The sequence below is a fragment of the Schistocerca serialis genome, chromosome 9, assembly GCF_023864345.2.
Source record: "Schistocerca serialis cubense isolate TAMUIC-IGC-003099 chromosome 9, iqSchSeri2.2, whole genome shotgun sequence".
Classification (NCBI taxonomy): domain Eukaryota; kingdom Metazoa; phylum Arthropoda; class Insecta; order Orthoptera; family Acrididae; genus Schistocerca; species Schistocerca serialis.
In genome coordinates, this window is record NC_064646.1 from 100,927,167 (window position 1) to 100,951,464 (window position 24,298).

The window sequence follows — 24,298 nt, forward strand, 5'->3', positions numbered from 1 at the left end:
AGCAGTGAAGATTATTCACCCCGGTACCTTGTCTGTACGCAGATCGATGGTGAATCTTTTATGCCAACCAAGCCTCAGTTTTTTGTGAAGCATTTAGAGGACAAGTTTGGGGAGGTGGAGGGCTTGTCCAAAATGCGCTCTGCGTCAGTTCTCATCAAAACAGCATCCTCTGCCCAGTCCCGGAGGTTGCTCACTTGTGACAGGTTGGGGGATATTTCCGTCACCATCACTCCCCATAAGAGTTTAAACATGGTCCAGGGTATTATATTCCACAGGGATCTTCTTCTGCAGTCTGACGATGAACTACGCGTCAATCTAGAACAACGAGGTGTTCACTTCGTCCGGCGCGTCCATCGGGGTCCGAGGGATAATCAGGTAGCCACCGGTGCCTTCATCTTGGCCTTCGAAGGTGATGTATTACCCGAAAAGGTCAAGGTGATGGTTTACCGCTGCGATGTGAAGCCATATATCCCTCCTCCGATGCGGTGTTTTAAATGCTGGAAGTTCGGGCACATGTCATCCCACTGTACTTCCAGCATCACATGTCGAGATTGTGGACGTCCTTCGCATCCCAATACTCCATGTGCTCCGCCTCCCATCTGTGTTAACTTCGGAGAACACCATTCCCCCTGCTCGCCGGATTGTAGGATATTCCATAAAGAACGAAAGATAATGGAATATAAGACCCTGGACCGCTTGACCTACACCGATGCTAAACGAAAGTATGAGAGGCTCTATCCTGTGACAATGACGTCGAGCTACGCTGCTGCTGCGACAACGGTTCTCCCATCGTCACATATCAGCTCTAAGATCGGTCAAAATCCACCGGCCCCCTTGGTTGTGGGGGGCACTTCACTCCCTGTTGCTCCTGCTCCATCTCCTTCAGGAGCAACACACCCCCAACCATCGGGGACATCAGTTCCCCCTTCCCAGCCGGAGAAGAGTAAGGCTTCTTCGGCTACTCTCGCCAGGAAGGGGTCCCTTGGAGACCTCCCTTCGCAAGTTCCGACCAGCGGAAAAGCAGACACCCGCAAGTGGCTGAAACAACCGCCAGTCCCTGGTCGTAGGGCCTCATGGTCGTCGTCTGTCCCTGAGACTGACCCAGTGAGGCCCTCCAAGTCTGAACAACCGAAGGCACAGCGAGAGAAGCAGAAGAAGAAGAAGAAGAAGAAGAAGAAGAAGAAGTAGTAGAAGAAAGTCCCCAAGACTTAACGACATTGCGGTGGCACCTGTCCCACTGCTTCCTACAAGCTCTGTGTCTGAGGACGAGGTGGAGATTCTGGCGTCCGCTGAGGACCTCGATCTCGCCGGTCCCTAGACACCATGGATAGCACTGGCACAGGTGCTCAATCGGTGGTGCCAGGTGGCCCAGCAACTTAATTTGCCTCCTCAGTCCCTTCATGCCCTACTCAGCCATGGACAATATCATCCTCTAGTGAAACTGCAGCGGTTTCTTCCACCATCTTGCTGAGCTCCGACAACTTCTCAGCTTTCACCCTTTCTTCTGCATTGCTCTTCCAGCAATGCGAACCCCTGCCCTCCATGGCTATCGGGGTTATTATAAGAACCGGGCAGCTTATGAAAGGGTGTCTGGTGGCGTCTGCATCTATGTCCTTAACTCTCTTCACAGCGAGTCTGTCCCTCTACAAACAGCTTTAGAGGCTGTTGCTGTTCGGGTGTGGACGCCACAGGCTGTTACCGTCTGCAGCCTTTACCTGCCACCGGATGGTGATGTCGCGCAGCATGTCCTGGCTGCGCTGATAGCATAATTGCCGCCACCTTTCTTGTTACTGGGCGACTTCAACGCCCATAACCCTCTGTGGGGAGGGTCAGTGGCAACAGGTCGAGGCGCCACCATTGAGCATTTATTGGTGCAGCTCGATCTCTTAATTTTAAATGATGATGTCTTCACACACTTCAGTGTGGCGCATGGCACATACTCCGCCATTGACCTTTCGATCTGTAGCCCTAGCCTCTTACTGTCTGTCCAATGGAGTGTGCATGACGACCTGTGTGGTAGTGACCACTTTCTGATCTTTCTGTCACTGCCACGGCATCACTCTTCTGGACGCCCCAGCAGATGGGCTATGAATAAGGTTGACTGGGACTTGTTCTCCTCCATTGCCGCTATTGAGCCTCTCTCTAATGACGACATTGATGCGGTGGTTCACTCAGTCACCACCAGCATCGTTACTGCTGCAGAATCTGCCATTCCAAGTTCTTCTGGGTCCTCTCGGCGGTGGACTGTGCCTTGGTGGTCGCCTGAGATTGCTGAAGCGATTAAAGATTGCCGGCGGGTGCTCCAGTGTCACAAGCGATATCCCTCCATCGTACACCTTATTGCCTTCAAACGGCTGCGTGCACGAGCCCGCCGCCTTATCCGCCAATGCAAGCAAGAGTGCTGGGAGCGGTATGTGTCCACCTTTGGCCTCCATGTCACTCCATCACAGGTCTGGGCCAAGATTCGACGCCTCTATGGCTATCGGACCCCTGTCAGCGTCCCTGCGCTCTCACTGAATGGAGCAGTTTGTACTAACTCCGACGTAATTGCCAACCGCTTGGCAGAGCATTTTGCTCTGAGTTCCAGTTCTGCCAATTACCCAGTGGCCTTCCACTCCATTAAAGAGCGGATGGAACGTCGGAGCCTTTCGTTTCGCACCCACAATGTTCCATTCAGTGAGTGGGAATTTCGCAGTGCCCTAGCGACTTGCCCTGATACCGCTCCTAGGCCAGATCGCATCCACTGTCACATGCTGAAACGCCTTTCAGTGGACTGCCAGCGACGGCTCCTCGACCTTTACAACCGTATTTGGGTCGAGGGTGAGTTTCCTTCGCAATGGCGGGAAAGTATTGTTATCCCCATTCTGAAACCAGGCAAGAACCCTTTGGAGGTGGACAGCTACCGTCCCATTAGCCTCACCAACGTTCTTTGCAAGTTGCTTGAACGAATGGTGAGCCGGCGGTTGAACTGGGTACTGGAGTCTCGGGGCCTTCTGGCTCCGTCTCAGGGTGGGTTCCGTAAAGGCTGCTCTGCCGCCGACAATCTGGTGAGCCTGGAGTCGGCCATCCGTACTGCCTTTGCCCGCCGTCAGCACCTGGTCACTGTCTTTTTCGACATGCGGAAGGTGTACGATACAAAATGGCGTCATCACATCCTTTCTACACTTCATGGATAGGGTCTTCGGGACCCTCTGCCGATCTTTATCCGCAATTTTCTGTCGTGTCGTACCTTCCGCGTGCAAGTCGCGTCCTCCCATAGTTCCTCCCGAGTTCAGGAGAACGGTGTGCCATAGGGTTCACTTTTCAGTGTCTGCCTGTTTTTAATAGCCATTAACGGGCTCGCTGCAGCGGTGGGAACGTCTGTCTCAGCGTCCTTGTATACTGATGACTTCTGCCTTTACTACAGCTCTATTGGCATTGCAGCTGCTGAAAGTCAGCTACAGGGCGCTATCTGTAAGGCGCAGTCTTGGGCTGTAGCAAGCCAAGACCTGCATTATGCATTTCTGCCGGCGACGCACTGTCCACCCAGAGCCGCGGCTTTATCTTGATGGCGAACTCCTGGCAGTGGTGGAGTCACATAGGTTTTTGGGGGTGGTCTTCGATGCTCGGTTGACTTGGCTGCCTCATATTTGGCAGCTTAAACAGATGTGTTGGCGGCATTTAAACGCTCTGCGATGCTTGAGCCACACCTACTGGGGCACCAACCGATCTACCCTGTTACGGCTCTACCAGGCGTTAATCCAGTCCCGTCTGGATTATGGGAGCCTGGCTTATGGCTCAGCATCTGCGTTGCGGGTGCTGGACCCTATCCTCCACAGTGGGGTACGCCTTGCCACTGGTGCCTTCCGGACCAGCCCTGTGGACAGCATACTTGTCCCTCCACTGCGGTTACGACGCCAACAATTACTGGCTGCTTATGCTGCCCATGTTTTTAGCTTGCCCGGGCATCCAAATTATTGTCTACTGTTCCCACAGTCCGTCGTCCATCTCCCAGAACGTCGGCCCTGGTCAGGATGTTCGATTGCGGTCCGCGTCCGAGAGCTTCTCTCCGGGCTTGGGGCTTTCCCTGTTCCACCTCCTTTCCGGGTCCCTTTGCGAACACCCCCATGGTGTGTGCCTCGCCCTTGCCTTCGGCTGGAATTGGCACAGGACCCAAAGATCTCAGTCCCTCCGGAGGCCTTCCGCCACCGCTTTCTCTCCATCCTAGCCACGTATCAGGGCTCTGGCATGTTTTACACTGACGGTTCGATGGTTGCTGGTCGTGTCGGTTATGCTCGTACTCTAGGGGACCATTCCGAACAACGTTCATTGCCGGCTGGCTGCAGTGTTCACACTGCTGAGCTGGTCGCCATCTTTCGAGCCCTAGAGTATATCCGCTCCTGCTCAGGTGAGTCCTTCGTTATTTGTAGCGATTCCCTGAGCGGTTTACGAGCTCTCGACTAGTGTTTCCCTCGTTCTCGTCTTGCGATGGCTACCCAGGAGTCCCTGCATACTCTTGCCCGTTGCGGCCGCTCTGTGGTCTTTGTATGGACCCCCGGCCATGTTGGGATACACGGCAATGAAACTGTTGACCGCCTGGCGAAAGAGGCCACCAGTGCACCATCTCTGGAGATTAGTCTCCCGGCGAATGATTTGCGGGCAATCTTATGCCGCAAAATTTTCGACGTGTGGGACACTGAATGGCGCAACCTGCCCATGCGAAACAAACTCCACCCTATCAAGGCGACGATGGGTGTGTGGCAGTCATCCATGCGAGCCACTCCCAGAGATTCAGTTGTTCTTTGTCGTCTCCGTATTGGCCACACCCGGCTGACACACAGTTATTTACTGCGTCGGGAGGACCCTCCTCTATGTCGTTGCGGCGCGGCTTTGACAGTGGCCCACATTTTGTCGGCCTGTCCCCTTTTATCAGTGGTCAGGCAGACATTTGTGCTGCCTGATACGCTCCCTGCCCTTTTAACTGATGACCCTGCTATGGCTGGCTTAGTTTTGTGTTTTATTTGGGCAGGGGTTTTTTATCATTTAATCTGAGTGTTTGTTTTATTTTATTGTTTTGTGTTGTGTTTGGCCTACGGTTTTAAACTGAGTTTTTAATGTGTTCTCGGTGGTTGGCTTTTCGCTTTTTTATATCTATGGTCGGCCAACCACCGTCACACTCTGTGTGATTTTAATTTGTTTTGTCTGATCTCTGTCTGAGTCTTTTTTTGTCCTGTGTCGTCTGACTTTTTTTATTCCCTGTGGGTGATTTTAGTTTTTTCGGAAAAAGGGACGGATGACCATCGCAGTCTGGTCCCTTTAACCCCCACAAACCAACCAACCACTAGCCAGAAATGGCCAATTTTTCTTCATTCTGACGGAGCATGTTCTTAGAGATTCAGTGTTTGAATTTAAGAGGGTGAAGACCAATATTGTTGCTTAATATAGTGTCAGAAATACATGCATAAGGACGAGACTGAGTTATAAGTGGCGCAAGGAAAGGTGGCTGTTGCACCTGATCGTCAGTTATTGACTTGGTCCGGAACACTTCTCATTGATTGTCCTGTTTTTCCATTGCTGCAGCAACCTTGCAATAGTTGTATCATAATTGCGAGGTGAAGCTAAACATTGCAATTTGTGTTGGTAATGCCGATTGTGGATTATGTGAGCATTTCCTCTCTCCCATCTACCCTCTCCTCAACAGCCTAAAATATTCCCTACCTCCACCACCAACTCCAGTGCGAATCGTGTCTTCTGTGCCACTTATAATCGTTAGGTCACATCAAATGTCAGAAGGAAGAAAACGGGTCGATGTCAAGCGAGACTTTGAGTAAGAATGTAGAATTGAGGTAAACCTTACTAGGAAGAAATGTAAAATCGGAGAATTTTTAGCATTGGTCTTAAAGGTTTTTCACAGTAGCTACGAATTTATGGCGTAGAACCACGAAAAACATAAAATCGAAGTTCCACAGCACATGAATATTTTTCATTTCTTAACAAAGTGTTATAGCATGTTAATGCTAAGAAATATGCCTGAAATATAGATAAGTTTAGATGTAGCGTAAACACTGATGAGATATCTTGTAATCAAACTTACAACTGTCTTATCAAGATCTGCTGTGTCTCACATGCAATTGTCAATTTGTGTTGAATGATGGTTCTTCTAGTTATGAAAACTTGACACTTTGGTACCTCTTGCAAGAATCAGTTCCCTTATGCCTCACAAGCATTCTTGATAACTTCTACTATATCTTTATCTGCTTAGCTCAATTTCGACACTTGTTTCTCATTTCATGTTGACCATTATGAATCATCTTCCTTCCTTGTTTGCAATTCTTCCTGACACAGTAGTGAGTTACAGGACTTATGTTTGGAAGGACAGTTGTTAAGCTCCTTGTTTGGCCTTCCAGGATTTGGGTTTCCCATTGTTGCACTAAATTGCTAAAAGCAAATGCCAAGGTGGTTATTTTGGAAGCTACACAGCCAGTCTTCCTTCTTACCTGGCCACAGTCTGCTCTTTATGTGCCATCTCTCATCTCCATCGTCAGTGGAACATTAAGTTTTAATTCTTCTTCCTCTTTCTTGTTGGTGTTTGATGCCTCAGTCGGTAAAAATGGAAGCCATACAGGATCACCATGTTTTCTTTCTAACTGTTGAAACCCTTTTCCTCGGGAACATGTAGATGTATCAAGTTGAAATGTATCTCAAATACTAAGGCCTATTGTCCCTTGGCGACATAAAGGGAAGCTTCTAAGCCAATACAGTCAGAACATACTTCTGTGTGACACATTTTTTGATAGTCACAAACTCACTCATCAAAACTTAAACAGAGTACGTTCTGCTGGCCTAGAATCATAAAATTTGGCAACAAGAAAGGTCTCACAGTAAAACCAAAGGAAAAAAAAATTCGAAAACTGTAAATTTGTAGTTACATCATGCAAAAAAAATTATAGTTTCTTATCTGACTCTTGTCTTTTTGTCCGTCTGTGAAGAATCCTTTCTCCCTGGAACAGGTGCACACATATGAAGTTGAACTTAATGTCACATACTTAAATCTATATGCCCTTGGTGGTGTAATAAATATAAGCTAACTCAGATCAGCCAAAGGCTACGGCTATCTGTGAATTCTGATACTCACAAACTTGCTCATCAAAACCTAGAGGGTACTTCCCATTGGGTTAGAATCATGAAATTCAGCTAGAAGCAAGGCTTCACAGTACAAGTAAAGAAGAAAAAAACGAAAACTTTTAATATGTAATTATATCACACAAAAAATATTTCTTTTGTCATTTGTTATCCAACCTCAAACTTGAAATTACGACAGTCAGTGTGCACTCATGTTGACATTGGTAGAAGTCAGACATCAGGGCAAGGAACGACCTCTTTGTTCATATGATGTATTTCAGATTTTATCCATCATCAGGTATCCAGGAGCTATTGTTATGTGTACATATGGCGTTGTATGTGGAACACCATGTCTACGTTTAATTATCGTTCCTGGATATCTGATGATGGATAAATTCCAAAACACATCATAAGAGCAATAAAGTCATTCCTTTCTGGTCTTTGACGTTTGCCATTGCGACCCAGTCAACATGAGTGCAGGACTGCAGATTATTATAATATTGGCCACGTGTCTCCTGGATGATTTTGTGTCACATTTGTATTATTGAAATTAAAATATTCTTGGAACCCCTGGGATTGACATCCTGCCAGTATCAATGTTGATAACAGGCAAAAATGGTAGAGATTCTCATTCGCAGAATGGGTGAACTATCCATATACATAATTAAGCTTGTATGGAACACTCTGTGTGCTAGTTCTACTCGCATGTGGCCAATTTTTTGCAGGGTGTATACGCCCCGGGACAACTGGGAAAAAACCGGGAATTTTTTCATCTGGGAGAAAACCCGGGAACCTTTTAGAATTCTGGGAATTTTTGATTGTGTTAGTTTTGAGTCAATATTTTTTTTTTTAACTGGTAAGAACTGATAACTCTAACTAAGAATTTTTCTTCAGCCTGCTTTTGCAGAATAATACTCCAGCAATAAAACATAAACGAGAGAAAAGCACCAAAGTAAATTTTTAGTTGCAAAGAAAATGTCATTTACAATGACAAACCACAGTATGTGCACAAGCATCCACCTATAGCAAAATGTATCTAAGGCTTTAGGACGAAGACTAAGCAATACTTCACAACAGACTGGTTTCAGTAAGCATGGCATCACAACTATTGCTTCGGAAACTTAACGTCCTGTTTTTGGTCGAACTCATATTTATACTTTCGCAATACAAAAATACGACCAAACATAATGCTGCACGTCAAAAATCTTTTCAAAATGCATATTTTTTGTAATTTTTTGCTGGGTTTGGTTTCCTTAAGTGCAAGAATTTCTACACTTGTGTATAAAAACTTACCATTCAAAGGAATGATAAGTTTAATAGTTCCGAGGGAAAGTTTACTGTCACTTAACATGGAGAATGTGTATTTTCACTGGGGAAAAAGTGTGTATTTTCACCCAGGAAAAAGTGTATTTTTAACTGTGTAATCCGAGAAACATTCAGCAAATTTTTTGCTTGTCCATGTATACATCCTGTTTTTGTTAGTTTTTTTCTTTTGCCCATATTGCTCTTGTTTCCTTGCTGTTCCCCTTGGAGCTCTTTGAAGATAAATGTCTTTTTTCTAAAGAAATTTCCATTATCACTGATTCTTAAATATTATTTCTTTGCTGATCTCTTTGAACATGGGTGTTGATGTCTTTTCCAAGAGATATTTGAATACTTTCTCTGTTTACCTGTTCCCACTCATTCCTTAAAGTTGCCCGAAGATCATGATGTTCCATTTTGCAGTTACTTCTACTTCCCTTATTTTAAAGACATCCATGGCTAATACATTCTTTTGTTAATTCAAATTTCCGTGTTACACTTTACACTGTGATTGTTTAATGGTTGCTGCATCCAGGATTTTCAGAGGATCTCAGTTAATTATTCTCATCCAGAATCTAAATATTTTACATACTTGGTGCAGTTTTTCTTTCATGTATGAAGTATGTACAGCGTCACGCTTCTTTACAGCCACGTCACTTCCGGGCTCGGGCGAAGTCATCGGACATTCGTCGCATGTCAGTCAGCAGTGATAATAGCTCTATGTTAGACTCAAAAGACAATCATATGCTCCAAGATGTGAAAGGGGATATGGATGGTGAAATGGATGGAGAAGGAGAGGATGATGATGAAGAACAACCAATGGAGAAGAAGCCACGTTTGGAGCCAATGCTAGATTCTGTAGTTGTAGTAAAAAATGAGCCATTGGATGATCCAGATAACAGTCCTCCACCTCAACCAACGGCACCTGTGATACCTGTGAAGGTGAGTGGCATGTATTAGTGAACAAAGCAGTTATTCAGCTTTACCCTGTGCCTCACAGTGACAAATTATGCGACCTTGCATCAGTATTCACATTCACATTATTACTTGTGGTACTAATGTGCATAATATTGTTTGTGCTTCACAAGCACTTCTGCTTTCAGATTTTGTAGATGGTGAACATGGGTATATTGGGAACAGCATGAGACTGTCAGCATTGGTTTTGAGTATCCATTGTCAGATGTAACAAGTGATTTTCATTATTTTACACTGTCATCAGCTAAAATAAATGCAAAATTCCAACTTCTCTTTTGATATCAAAGGAAATGCACCCTCTTATCATAGCGTCATGCCATCATCCCCACCTGGCACCGTATCTGGTTATTGAATCGGAGCACATCTTAACTTTTGTTTGTGGACACTGGTGTATGGTCCTGTTAGCTTGTTTGTTTTTAAAGAGTGAGATTATTTGTGGGACAGTAGTTTTGGGAACAATTTATCTGTTTTCATATAAGCATTGTTGCATGTTCAGTTTTTTTTGTATCGATCTGTCTGTGAATCAGCCTGTGGGCAGTAAATGTCTGATCAGAAGGATGTGAAGTGCTCAGATCTATTGCATAATGATTTTGCAAGATAGTTTTATTTCCCTGTTCAGAAAAATTGGTACCAACACCTAAATTGACTCTTCTTTGGTATTTAAAACTGATTGATGAGATATCAGTACATTTTGATCTGTACTGACAACTGATAATTTGTTATAAACTTCTTTGTTTCGTTTATAAATCTACAAATAGTTTATTTGTAGAGCAGCTTGCTGGAATGAAACATAACAAACTTTGATGTTTCAAAAAGAAGAGCCCCTTGCCATCAATGTTTTTGAATGAAAACACACGGTAACAATACGTCAAATACTTAGCAATTTGTATCTTTTGGGTTTCCACCATAGCATATCAAAATCATAAAAGCTCAATAACAGGATCAGTCCAACAGTCACTTCTTGGAATGAATGTATTACGAAAAGCATTTGGGTGAAATTAATATGCGAACGTGGTAGAGTTAAGCATTGGCCATTTATGTCGTGGGCTATGCATCTTCGTGAATAATTAGTAATTCATTCTCCCTCTTTGTATTCATTGACAAATACAACATATGGAAAATAAATCATTAGTTGTAAAACATATGTTGTGTAAGGACAATTTATGGATATATTGTAACAGGTTATCCACAATATTCATCTTTTACATTTTTGTGGAGTTCATAATAATATGTGAAGCAGTGCTGTATTTTGTGTCTAGACTATGCTGTAGGGAGTGGGTTTGTTAGCTACATTGAATAAATACTAAAAACTAACAATTTTTGGGCACGTGGTAATTGGTTTATAATTTCTTGAATTAGTAATTGTATTTTGAGCAGCAAATTGAAAATAATATTTTCAATTACGTAACTAAAAACAAAATTACTCTAAGGAGGAGAATCCTTCAAAATGAATCTTCAATCAAAATAAATTGATAGATTACTTCCCCCATCGCATCCTCCCCTACACACACACACACACACACACACACACACACACACACACACAAAACCAACCAGAATGCCTCTTCTATTAGATGAATAGTGATTTACTCTCATAGGAGTATTAAAACTGTGGTCAGGTCTGGAGAATTATTACTTCCCAATCAACAACAAACAGAAACACGAAGTGACAAAAATTTTAGTGTTATATTTTAGATGTTCCTTCGTACGACAAGAGAAAGGTACGAGTTGCCCCCATTGCTCTTCTTCCGACTTGTAATTTTTCACTTGGACGTAGTCTTTGTGATTGTTGTTCTACATTTTATGTTCCTCCCACCCCCATTAGTTTCTTCAGACACAATTTCTGTTGTTCATCTACAAACATAAAATATTTCCATGTATATGAAACTTCCTGGCAGATTAAAACTGTGTGCCCGACTGAGACACGAACTCGGGACCTTTGCCTTTCGCGGGCAAGTGCTCTACCAACTGAGCTACCGAAGCACAACTCACGCCCGGTACTCACAGCTTTACTTCTGCCAGTACCTCGTCTCCTACCTTCCAAACTTTACAGAAGCTCTCCTTGTAGTTTCTATGTACCCACTACCAACGCTTAAAATGCTCCTTCCTTCACTGATTGTTCCATGTCATGACCATATACATTATTCTTGGATTGTCTTGATGTAGTTCTCATCCTTAATATACAGAAAATTCTGACTGAATGAAAGTGTCTTCAGAGTGGACTTTTGACTGTGTTATAACATTTGGCAATGCATTTAGGTGATCCTATTGCTTGCATCTTCACAAAGAACTTTCAGATGTCTGTTTTTGATTGATTGACTAGGAACTTATTACCTGGCAGTGTTTATTACTAAACTCCACACAAATTTCAGAAATTGGCAGTCCTTTTTTATGTTTGACATATTTTCATATATAACTGAACCGTAGTGACATTCTTCAGTTAAAAGCCGGAGAATGAAGACATTTGTGATTTGGTTTTTCATCATTTGGAAGACTCATTTACACATCTCATTCTCATGTTATCAGTTGAATTACTTTAATGTTAACTCATGTCATCTGATGATTCATTTAAATGTTGAATAGAAGATTAGATTGGTCGTTTAGTTGTAAATAGAAAATTAGCAATTGGAGGATGTCTTTTATTCATTGGATCATTGTATTGCTGTTACTAATTTTTGCTGCATCAAAAACTGTGGATATTTTTTCTAATAACCAGTTTTACATTTACAAGAAGACAGAATGGCTTTTCAGTACATACCTACAGGAAGTGAAATTGTAAGTGCTGTTGATATATAGATTTAAAAGTGGATAATTTTTTCTACTTTTAGATATGGGTATTGGCAGTACTTGGAATTTTCTCCCTTTAGGGTAAGTACTGGCCAGCCATTCTATTTCCTTGTAATTTTACAGTTTTCTAAATTGAATTTACCTTTTGATACAGTTTTACATTTACTAGGTTATTGGTAAAATAGAAATCACACTGCAAAGTTAGATGTGAACCAGTTGGAAGGATAGGTCACCATGTATACACTGAGCAATTCTTAACTGACATAAGTAGTGTACATGCTGTCATCAGCTTCTGAGGCAGAATGGTTGTCCAGGAAAGAGTCACTGGAATTCAGTGACCTAAAAAGACATAAAGATGTTCAGCCTGTATTACATTCTGCTTGAGCTTCATCTGCAAAAACAAATGGTGATGTGTCTTTCCTACTGCTGTACATAATAAGAGGTACTATGATATTCTCTCTACATTCTTCATATGCAAGAATGAGTTTGCCTAAATAGTTGAAGTTTAATGCCAGTAAGAAAAGAAAAAAAAAGAAAAAAAAAAAGGTGTGTTGAACTTCAGCTAATGGCTTCTTTTGCATTCAGTTTGTGTAATTTTGTTTCCAGTGCCACTCAAAAAGACCTTTCATACTTTTATGAGAAAGTTTTAATTTATAATTGGAACATGTATTATTAAAAGATTGATCTCATTTCCTCGACATCTAAGAAAACAGTGCATTTTTCTTTTCTAGTCGCATTGACTTCGTAGGCTTGTAAATACCGTAATTGAGTAATGAAGAAATCTGTTCAGAAGAATGAGAGGACTCTGCAAGTAGACTGAAGACGAGTGCTTCGTGCAAGTGTTGGAGGGCCACAAATTGTGGAAGATCTGTTAAACTAATTGTGAATGTGTGTCTTGCTAACTTGCAAGGAAAAAATAGCTTCATTAAGTTGATTTAAAAGTTGTGAATCAGTTTGTTATACACACTGAGTGTTCTAACTGAAAAAATGTTAAGGGTGAGTGCGTTCTATATCCTATTCATTTCTCTTTTTGCCAGTCTACAACTGGAGTGAAAGCAGCACTCACCAGTTTATCAGGGAAATGCACAAAGTTGTGCAGTTCAGTGTGAGTCAAGCAGTATGCCTGTTACAAGACATTTGCAGAACCTTTCAACTTTGGACATACAGTATTTCAGATTTATATACTTTATCAATATCTTTTTTTGTAATTGGGGACATTGTGTGAAAGAAAAATACAGTTGTGCCTTTACAACACAATATTGCAATGAGCCATTACGATAAAGGTATTACTGGAATTCATAAACAAATAGAAAAATTTTGCTATTGAAATTGTTGACTTAGTTGACTCCTAAAACCTAACATACAGGTGTCAGAGGAATGCAAGTCAAATGTTAAGTCATAAATTTAATTAATAGTGGATGTTCCATGTCTAGTCAGAATTCATGCAATAAAAATTTCTGGAGGTTGTACATACTACTTTTCCAGTATTGTATCTTTATCAACCTCAACATATGTGAACAGATTCTGTTGCACATTTGTAAAGTTTTCCGATTTTGATTTTTTTTAATCTGAGGTTTGGTATGTGAGCTATGTTCTGCCAGATGAAGTTTGTCGCAATAGTCACGCTTTAATATATGGTGAGATTTTGTTATGTCTTCAGTTGCTTGGGGGTAACAAAAACTTGGGTATTATAGATATTTATAGCTCTTATTACTTTTTTGTTATTGTGAAAGCACTATATGATAACTAATTAGCATTTTAGCAAAGTGATGTCCCAAACGTATTTCATTGTGCTGATTTGGACTTTATAGATTCTTGATGTAAAGTTTCTTTGATATATTGATGGTGTCCACAAAATAGTTTTGAAAATCCTGTTTGGATATTCATTTGAGAATTTTCTCTCCGTTATGTGTTAGCCTCTCCTGAAGGATCAAAACTTTTATGATTTTTTTTTCTGCAATAAGAAATCCATTTTGTATGGAATTATTATTGTGGGACAGCCCTCTTTTGTTGGTGAGCTGTAGGTGGTATACACCATTTGCTGCTGTGTGTGGTTGGAATCTGATTTAGCTAGTATATACTGTTTTGTTGTGAATTTATTCATTATACTCTTCTTCAGTTTTGGATTTTTTCCACTGCCTTGAGAAAACAAAGATTTGCAGAATATAAAGATAAAGATGTTTACCTTTCAATTACTGCAGCTTTTGACATTATTGGACAGTTCTGTTCTTTAAATTGTTACCATGACTGAATATGTTGGGTAGACTCAAATGAAATTTAAAACAATTATTTAGTTAATCCATTGGAAGGGCATGATACAAAGGAAGGTATCCTCATTAGTTTCAAAACGGATGAATGTAGAGAAAAAAAACTTAGTAAATATTCGTAATTCCTGTGACTTTCAAATTAGGCTATTGACAATGGATTTTCAAATTAGGCATATTGACAATGGAGAGAATGGGGAGAATAAACAAACTATAAAACGATGTTCCTACAGTAATTTATTTTTCTTTGATTCTTTTTGCTCTGTTGCACAGTTACTCAAATGCTGTTACAAGTTATCAAATGATTGCTGCTCAACAGAATTCACCTCGAGAAGTGTAGTTATCAGCTCATAACATTTTACTAAATAATTTCGAATTAAAGTTGGTAGTGTTACTAGTGCTTATGATAGTCTGATAACTTCAGTAGTATACATACTTTAAAGGACACTTTTGAAAATAAAATATTAAGAATTGAAAGTCATCATTTGTATATGATGATTTACCATCATGCTTATTTTTAGGCACTTCTGTATGTACTTTGCTGTTACTGACCAACTTCTGTGCATGGCTTTAATTTTCCTTGATTAACAGCATGATACTGATGTTAAGCATGGATTAGATAGCAATGTTTGTCCAGAAGGAATGATAGGTGTAAGGGGCTGCAGCAGTCCGATAGTACTCGAAAGATGGTACCTTTTCTGAAAGTTTCACAGAAATATATATCCTAAAACAGCTCTCCGCCTCTCCTCCCTCCCCTTCTTCTACCCCCTCCCTCCTCTCTGTTCTTCATCCCCTGCTTTCTCCGCACCACAGCCTGTGTGCTGAGTGTTTACATAGTCACCTGTAACATAAAGGAACAACAATAATGATAGCACAGCCCTCAATGTACACCTTTGGTTCCAGTACATAGAGGATTGGATCAGCTGAAATATAATGTTGAAGATATCTACTTAATTAATGCGTTCTGTTCAAATAATAATTGAAAGAATAAAAGCATTTTGTTCATTGTGCAATTACTAATGTAATAAAATATATAGATGTAAATATACAGGTGATATTTTTATATTCAGTACAAATTATTAAAAATTTTGAAAATGTGTATTTTAAGTCAATTTCTATTGTGTACATTATAATGTAAATAAAATTTTCTACTGTCTGGAAACATTCAATGTACTCAGTTATTGCTTGCATTCCCATGTACTAGAATTAAGTGCTTATTTTTGCTGCCTGCTTGTAGATGTGCATTGAAAAGTGCAATGCTATATTGATGCATTGTGTAGCTACATCTAATACACCTTGCAATTTACATGCTACATATATACTACTAATTAGCTGTCAACCAAAAAACGTTATGTAATGTGATTATTATGGGAAATAATACAGGAGAAAAGATTGTTTATTAGCGCTGTGTTCACTTCACTGTCACCTGACACTGTAAATGGATTAAATACTTGGATACAGTTGTCAATAAGTTACTAATACAGTTTAATCCAATTTATTTGCACTTAGTCATTTTTTTTTTTTACATGTGGCGGGCGTTTTATTTTTTTACATTTGGTGGGCATTTGATTTTTTTACATATGGTTTGCATTTGATTTTTTTACATTTGGTTTGCATTTGATTTTTTTTTACATTTGGTTTGCATTTGATTTTTTTACACGTGGTGGGCATTTGATTAAGCATTCAGTGATGAAAGACTGCATGTACAGACAAATTTGTTAGGCGAAGTATGTCATTTTATGAATGGCACTACAAATAATCAGCAGCATATTGGAGCTTGAAAATGTAAAGGCATAATATTTCCTTAAAATGGGGCGAAGAACCTCTCTTGCATGCACTGTTTCAACACATCCTTTCCATTAATGGCCCAGTCCAATGTGTTAACATCCTCCTTTGCAGTATATTTCTATTTAACTTGTCACTCTCTTTTTCTGTCTTAATATTAAGCTTTTAACATCAGGTATATTTTACTTGGTTTCACGAAAACTTTGTCAGTTTTCAGCCTAATATTTACAGTATGTTTACACTAATGAATAGTAGTTAATCGGCTTATTTTACTCTTATTTTGGCTGTGCTCACTATTAATATTTTATTGGTGTTTCTGTGCATTCCTTATCTTTTCCAGTTTCCAGAAGGGCATCTTCATTTTAAATAGTACTTTCTTTAGTTATTAATGATAAGTAGGAACCTCAAAATGAAGTACTTATATTTGGAGCAAAATTATGCATTTGCTTGACTTCAACAGTTTTCCCCAAAAGGTCTTTGCTCATTTTCTACTTTTGGCTCGATTTAAGCTTTCAATGAATGATTGCTTTTGTTAAGAAGCAGCAGCAATTTTTCTCTGCCTGATCGAAATACATGCACCAGTTTTGTTCTCTGGTTGCGACAGTGCATACAATATTAGGTCACAGTGGGCCACGAGTGTAAACAAATGAGAACAATGACTGCATGTGGGACAACCCTCACCTCCGTGTTGCAGGGCAGTCAGCTTACAACCATATTCCGTGTTTCTGCTAAAGCACATGTGAGAGCTGTACTTGTACCCTGTGATATTCCACTATTAGTCTCATTTCAGAATAAGAAAAGAAAAAGGGCAATGTACAATCCAAAACAAAGCAGAGTGAACAAAGCCTTTTCTAAACAGCTACTGTGAATTGCTTGTCGCCTAAAACTGGCGCAATAAAATGTCCGCATAATACCAACTGTAGCTAGCTGTCAGACAGACATTCCTTTGTTCTAAAATGAGAGGTCCCGTGGCTGAAGCAATGCAGCCGTCCGCAGTTGATGATTGCATGAGCGTAACTTACAAGCGCACTGATACATTACTGTATTAATGCGTAAATGCACTCTTTAATTTTGGGAACACATCCCTGCACACATTCTCTTTCTGAATTGGGTTTCGCCAGATGTTGCGGAGTACCAGTAACCAATCTTCTTCAATATCTATCTGCAGAAAGTAGAGCAATTTAAAACTGTCATTGATAAAATAGACCCTTAAGATGCAGTTCACTATGAAATAGCATTCAGGTAAATTCACATTTTGAGGCACAATTTGCATTTACTGCAAATGTTAATGTGTCAGATCCTTGTCGTAAGTGATATTGCTTACTGCCAACTAACAAAAATGCAGGCTTTTTTAGCCATTGTCGCCTCCTTGATGGTGCCATCTGATTTATGAGTATAGGCTGTGTCCTCGGGCGTAATTCCCTCATTACTGTTCATCTCTTGCTGTAGGAGATGTCTTCTTAGGTCATGCAGGTAGATGTTTCAATTCTTAAAACATCAATTGCTTTCAAAGAAAGTGAGTTCTTTGCCTAGTGCTAGCAGTGATAACAAGAATAGCTGAACAGCATACTGGTGTCCGTGCTATAACCCCAGTATTGTGGTGTCACACGAATGCTGCTGAAGACCACAAAGTCAGGCCTAAAAAGATCATGAAGCACAGTTGATTTTGTTTACTTTATTGAACACCAAAGTACTTTTCATTCCTTCTCTCCTGAGGAAGTTGTTCACTTTTTTTTTTTTTTTTTTTTTAAATTTCCATAGGTTTTAAATTTATTATAATTCCAGCCTGGAATCAAAATGTTTAATCTATCATGTTATTAATTTCAGTCGGTAATAACCATCTTCAGACCTGAGTATAAACATGTTGCAGTATACAAATCACGCCATTGTGTGTGGCTGTGCATTCAAAATCGTTAACTGTTTCGGCTTCATCAAGCAAATAAAATTCTGGTAGGCACCACAGTACCACAATACAATTTAGTGTGACAGATCCGAAATGGCCCATGATTGCACTTCCAGATGTAATAGCATGATATGTATAATGCAACACATTTCTGCTTAGGTCTGAAGATGGTCATGACCAACTAAAATTAATATTGTGATTAACATTTTGATCCAAGACTGGAATTATAATGAAGCAAATACTTTCCAGGATCACAGTAAACTTCATCGTGACTGTCTCACAACTTGTGGACTTTAAATTCTTGCTTAGTAATCACTAAACTTGTATGGATAAAAGTATAATGTTATTGTTATATTCCCAGTAAAGTGTTCAAAATATTTGCTTTTTGAGGCAGCTACCATTACAGAATATAAGCTCTTGAGCACGTAGTCCGACCATCTGCACTACCGAAAATAAAGTGACTGCAGCTAATTTGCTGTGGTGGATCGTTGCATGGAGAATAGATCCAAAATTGATACTGACGACCCTTGATTTCTCGCTTGTATTAAATTATATTGGTGTCTGGTAGTAAGAGCCGTCTAGCATTGAATAAGTGAGGATAATTTCACCAAAAAATGGAGGGCATCTACTGAAGTGAACACTGATCAGAAGCAAATAACAAGCCTTCACATTTGAGAAGAGGTGATGGTGGCAGCGCTTTGGTTGCTGCCTGTTTTCCATGCTTCATGCATCTATGTCTGTCTGAATAATCTGCAGGGAACTGGGTAGTGCATGGGCACTTAACCCTTTTGTTGCCACAGATGTGCTCTCTATATTGCATGATGAGTTCTGCTCGCCAAATACTGGTGTCTGCACTGGGAGACAGCATTCTGACCGATGTGAAATACTTTTATGACTTGCAGAGACCTATTTGGGTGAACGTTCGATTTTTGTGTGTCTTGCATCTGGTATTTCCACTTGATAAAGAAGTGAATTTCTTTTTGTTATCAGTTGTACTTAACTGTGCTGCATCAAATTAAGTAAAATGTAGCATGAAATTTTAAAGATTTTGCAGAGGTAAAAACGCATCACGTGAACTTTGTATATGGTTGATTTTAGCTCATATATTGAAGCAGATGAAAAGTAGACAAGATACCAAAATGTCAGAACAATATCTCATTTCATTATCAAGTTATTGGGTTTTATGTCCAAAGGACAGTCATACATGATGCACCCGTTCATGTCCTTGGGTATTGCGAATCGTGGTCATAACAATTGTCACAGATCATAAATGAATCAAGATATCATAATAAGGTTTTTTGCAAATGATAGTACACGCTGAGGCACATACATTTTGTGATAAATACTCTAAAATTTTTTATTCACCGAGATGTGGAAATAACTTGCGTGCAGCAATGAGTGGTCGGTGGCTGAGTGTGCATACAGGTGCCAACAGCACTAGGAAAACCCAAGCAGCGTGTGTATACATGTCCACAGCATAGCAGAATGTGCATACATGCTCGCAGCAGCAAAAGGGTTAAAAATTTTTCTCTATTCTTATTCCATATTTGAATGGAACAAGGGAAAAATGTTTGTGCCTTCAAAGAGATTTACATCTTGCTTGCTTTGTCCTTATTAACCTCACTTAAGATGTGAGATAGCAGTAGAATGTCTTCACAGTGAGTGTGCCTTTAAATTGTGGTTTTCATAAATTGCCATTGCGCGTTTCCCAATAAACACATTATAAGATCCTTTTGCATCTTCATAACATTCCTATACTGACTGAAACAGTCAGCTGTAAATCTGACATGTCACTCATGTACCCTTTAAGTAATATGTGTTAGGAGTATTCCACTCAGCTATCTTTATTTGTGATTTTCATCTTTAAATTATGTAATTGAAAATTACGTAACTTCACCCTTAGATGTTGATATGGTTGCCCAAACCAACTGACCATGACTATTTGTACACAATTTGAGTTGCTCAGTGTACTCCATGGTCACACAGATAAGCAACCTGTCTTCTTATTTCTTTTTAAAAAATCCATCTACACATCACAAAAATGAATTTGGAAATATGTTGTGAAATGGTAGAGAAAAGGTCTTGGACAACAAACTTTGCATTTGTGATTATGGTTATGTTCCGTGCGAAATGGATGATTTCCATGCAGACCAGGAAGTAAGTTTTGAAATGTTTTACTTAGTCAAACAATGCAGTAGTATTTTGGTGCATGATAAGAAGCCTCATCAAGGGAGGAGGAATGGGGCAGAACAAATGATATCTTTGACACAAATTATAACAATAATAATTTTTTTGTCACTCTAACTTCATTACTTGTAGAACATAAAACTATTTATAAAGCCACCGTGTCATACAATTTTCAGTTTATTTTTGAATTGAGTGGATGTACAATAATATTACATATTAATGAGTTGTTGAGCATAGGCCGGCCTTAACTTGCCTTCTTGGCAGTTTCTCTCTAAAATAAAACAACAGTTTATAGCAGTTTGGTTCTCAGATGACATCCAATAACATCCTGACTATCCCAGTTGATTACAACAAATTGTGCACTTGAGTGTGAATGTTTATTCTCTCAGGCTTAAGCATGTGTTTCTCAGAGGCAGCCACAAAGGCTAAAGTTGTATCATTCTTTCCTTGTGTTGCTGGCAGTATTATTGAACAGAAATAAAGACAATAACTATATCAACATCAAAATACAGTGAAACCTGCTTTTATACATTTCAAGGGACTTCAGAAAAATTATGTTAAATGTGGCAAATAACGTTTTAAGCTGCAAAAGTTACGTATTTGATACCTCCTTGCATCTTCGCACTTTATGTATGTTATATGAACATAACAGGCATCAAAAGACTTGTCAGGGACTTTTTTACTATCTATTAAAGGTTTATTATTTAATAAAAACCTCTGATGTAACTGAAATTGACATGTCTGGGAAGTTGAAACATTTGACTTAATTTCAGATGTCATAATGTTTTTGGAAAGCCTGCAGTTGTCATTAATTATTTAAATAATGAAATATTGCACTAGTCACACATTTTTTTTAATGCTTAATGTCGCACTTCGAGCATTTTTAATTTCAAATGTCATAATCGATGTTGTTGGAAAGCCCACAGCTGTCATTCATTGTTTAGATAATGAAATACTCCGCTAGTTACGTATTTTTTCATGCTTGACGACAAGTTTTTCTCATTGTCAAGTGCGAATATGTACGTAAGTATTTTGTGTGGTGTTTGAATATGTGTTATTCTGCCTCTCATGCGCTGTAGTCGTCTTTTTGAGGTTATCAGGTACTGTACCACCTCAGTTTGCGTGTGCATGGTTTTCTACTTAACTATGACTCACATTGCTTGTGTAACATCACAAAAAATTATACGAAAATACTGCACCTGACAAAGAGAATAAATTCTCAAAACACTTTTTGCTCTGCATGAAAAAAATTTGTATCTGGCATTGTGTTTAAACTTAAAAACATTTGAGCAACACAAAGTGAATGATAGTGTCAACTAGCCCTACAAGAGGCCAAACCCCAAATACGCTACATATGGTTCGACAAAGGTGTCAAGATGATCACAAAAATCACAAAACTGCATTTGCACGGTAGAGAGTTTGGAAATGGTTGTGAATGGTCATGATATCTTTATTCGAACGGGCCTAATTACTCCCATCATCCATCATGCCAAGTAGTGCTTGACAGCAGCGGGAGTTGTTGTTGTTGTGGTCTTCAGTCCTGAGACTAGTTTGATGCAGCTCTCCATGCTACTCTATCCTGTGCAAGCCTCTTCATCTCCCAGTACCTACTGCAACCTACATCCTTCTGAATCTGCTTAGTGTATTCATCTCTTGGTCTCCCTCTACGATTTTTACCCTCCACGCTGCCCTCCAATACTAAATTGGTGATCCCTTGATGCCTCAGAACATGTCCTACCAACCGATCCCTTCATCTGGTCAAGTTGTGCCACAAACTTCTCTTCTTCCCAATCCTATTCAATACTTCCTCATTAGTTATGTGGTCTACCCATCTAATCTTCAGCATTCTTCTGTAGCACCACATTTCGAAAGCTTCTATTCTCTTCTTGTCCAAATTATTTATCATCCATGTTTCACTTCCATACATGGCTACACTCCATACAAATACTTTCAGAAATGACTTCCTGACACTTAAATCTATACTCGATGTTAACAAATTTCTCTTCTTCAGAAACGCTTTCCTTGCCATTGCCAGTCTACATTTTATATCCTCTCTACTTCGACCATCATCAGTTATTTTGCTCCCCAAATAGCAAAACTCCTTTACTACTTTAAGTGTCTCATTTCCTAATCTAATTCCCTCAGCATCACCCAACTTAATTTGACTACATTCCATTATCCTCGTTTTGCTTTTGTTGATGTTCATCTTATATCCTCCTTTCAAGACACTGTCCAGTCCATTCAACTGCTCTTCCAAGTCCTTTGCTGTCTCTGACAGAATTACAATGTCATCGGCGAACCTCAAAGTTTTTATTTCTTCTCCATGAATTTTAATACCTACTCCGAATTTTTCTTTTGTTTCCTTTACTGCTTGCTCAACATACAGATTGAATAACATCGGGGAGAGACTACAACCCTGTCTCACTCCCTTCCAAACCACAGCTTCCCTTTCATGTCCTTCGACTATTATAACTGCCATCTGGTTTCTGTACAAATTGTAAATAGCCTGCCGCTCCCTGTATTTTGCCCCTGCCACCTTTAGAGTTTGAAAGAGAGTATTCCAGTCAACATTGTCAAAAGCTTTCTCTAAGTCTACAAATGCTAGAAACGTAGGTTTGCCTTTCCTTAATCTTTCTTCTAAGATAAGTCGTAAGGTCAGTATTGCCTCACGTGTTCCAGTGTTTCTACGGAATCCAAACTGATCTTCCCCGAGGTTGGCTTCTACTAGTTTTTCCATTCGTCTGTAAAGAATTCATGGTAGTATTTTGCAGCTGTGGCTTATTAAACTAATTGTTCGGTAATTTTCACATCTGTCAACACCTGCTTTCTTTGGGATTGGAATTATTATATTCTTCTTGAAGTCTGAGGGTATTTCGCCTGTTTCATACATCTTGCTCACCAGATGGTAGAGTTTTGTCAGGACTGGCTCTCCCAAGGCCGTCGGTAGTTCCAATGGAATGTTGTCTACTCCCGGGGCCTTGTTTCGACTCGTGTCTTTCTGAGCTCTGTCAAACTCTTCACGCAGTATCGTATCTCCCATTTCATCTTCATCTACATCCTCTTCCATTTCCATAATATTGTCCTCAAGTACGTCGCCCTTGTATAGACCCTCTATATACTCCTTCCACCTTTCTGCTTTCCCTTCTTTGCTTAGAACTGGGTTTCCATCTGAGCTCTTGATATTCATACAAGTCGTTCTCTTATCTCCATAGGTCTTTTTAATTTTCCTGTAGGCAGTATCTATCTTACCCCTAGTGAGATAAGTCTCTACGTCCTTACATTTGTCCGCTAGCCATCCCTGCTTAGCCATTTTGCACTTCCTGTCGATCTCATTTTTGAGACGTTTGTATTCCTTTTTGCCTGCTTCATTTACTGCATTTTTATATTTTCTGCTTTCATCAATTAAATTCAATATTTCTTCTGTTACCCAAGGATTTCTACTAGTCCTCATCTTTTTACCTAGTTGATCCTCTGCTGCCTTCACTACTTCATCCCTCAAAGCTACCCATTCTTCTTCTACTGTATTTCTTTCCCCCATTCCTGTCAATTGTTCCCTTATGTTCTCCCTGAAACTCTGTACAACCTCTGGTTCTTTCAGTTTATCCGGGTCCCATCTCCTTAAATTCCCACCTTTTTGCAGCTTCTTCAGTTTTAATCTACAGGTCATAACCAATAGATTGTGGTCAGAGTCCACATCTGCTCCTGGAAATGTCTTACAATTTAAAACCTGGCTCCTAAATCTCTGTCTTACCATTATATAATCTATCTGATACCTTTTAGTATCTCCAGGGTTCTTCCATGTATACAACCTTCTTTCATGGTTCTTAAACCAAGTGTTAGCTATGATTATGTTGTACTCTGTGCAAAATTCTACCAGGCGGCTTCCTCTTTCATTTCTTAGCCCCAATCCATATTCACCTACTACGTTTCCTTCTCTCCCTTTTCCTACACTCGAATTCCAGTCACCCATGACTGTTAAATCTTCGTCTCCCTT

At 40.0% G+C, this 24,298-nt stretch overlaps 1 protein-coding gene across 2 annotated transcripts in view; it reads left to right on the forward strand.

Moving 5' to 3' along the window:
- LOC126418615 (jmjC domain-containing histone demethylation protein 1) overlaps positions 1-24,298 on the forward strand; it is a 130,135-nt gene that overhangs the window by 58,180 nt on the left and 47,657 nt on the right. For both annotated transcript variants that reach the window (XM_050085454.1, XM_050085455.1), the window contains exon 12: positions 9,052-9,345. In XM_050085454.1, the coding sequence (XP_049941411.1) occupies positions 9,052-9,345 (294 nt within the window). The remainder of the gene's footprint in view (positions 1-9,051; positions 9,346-24,298) is intronic.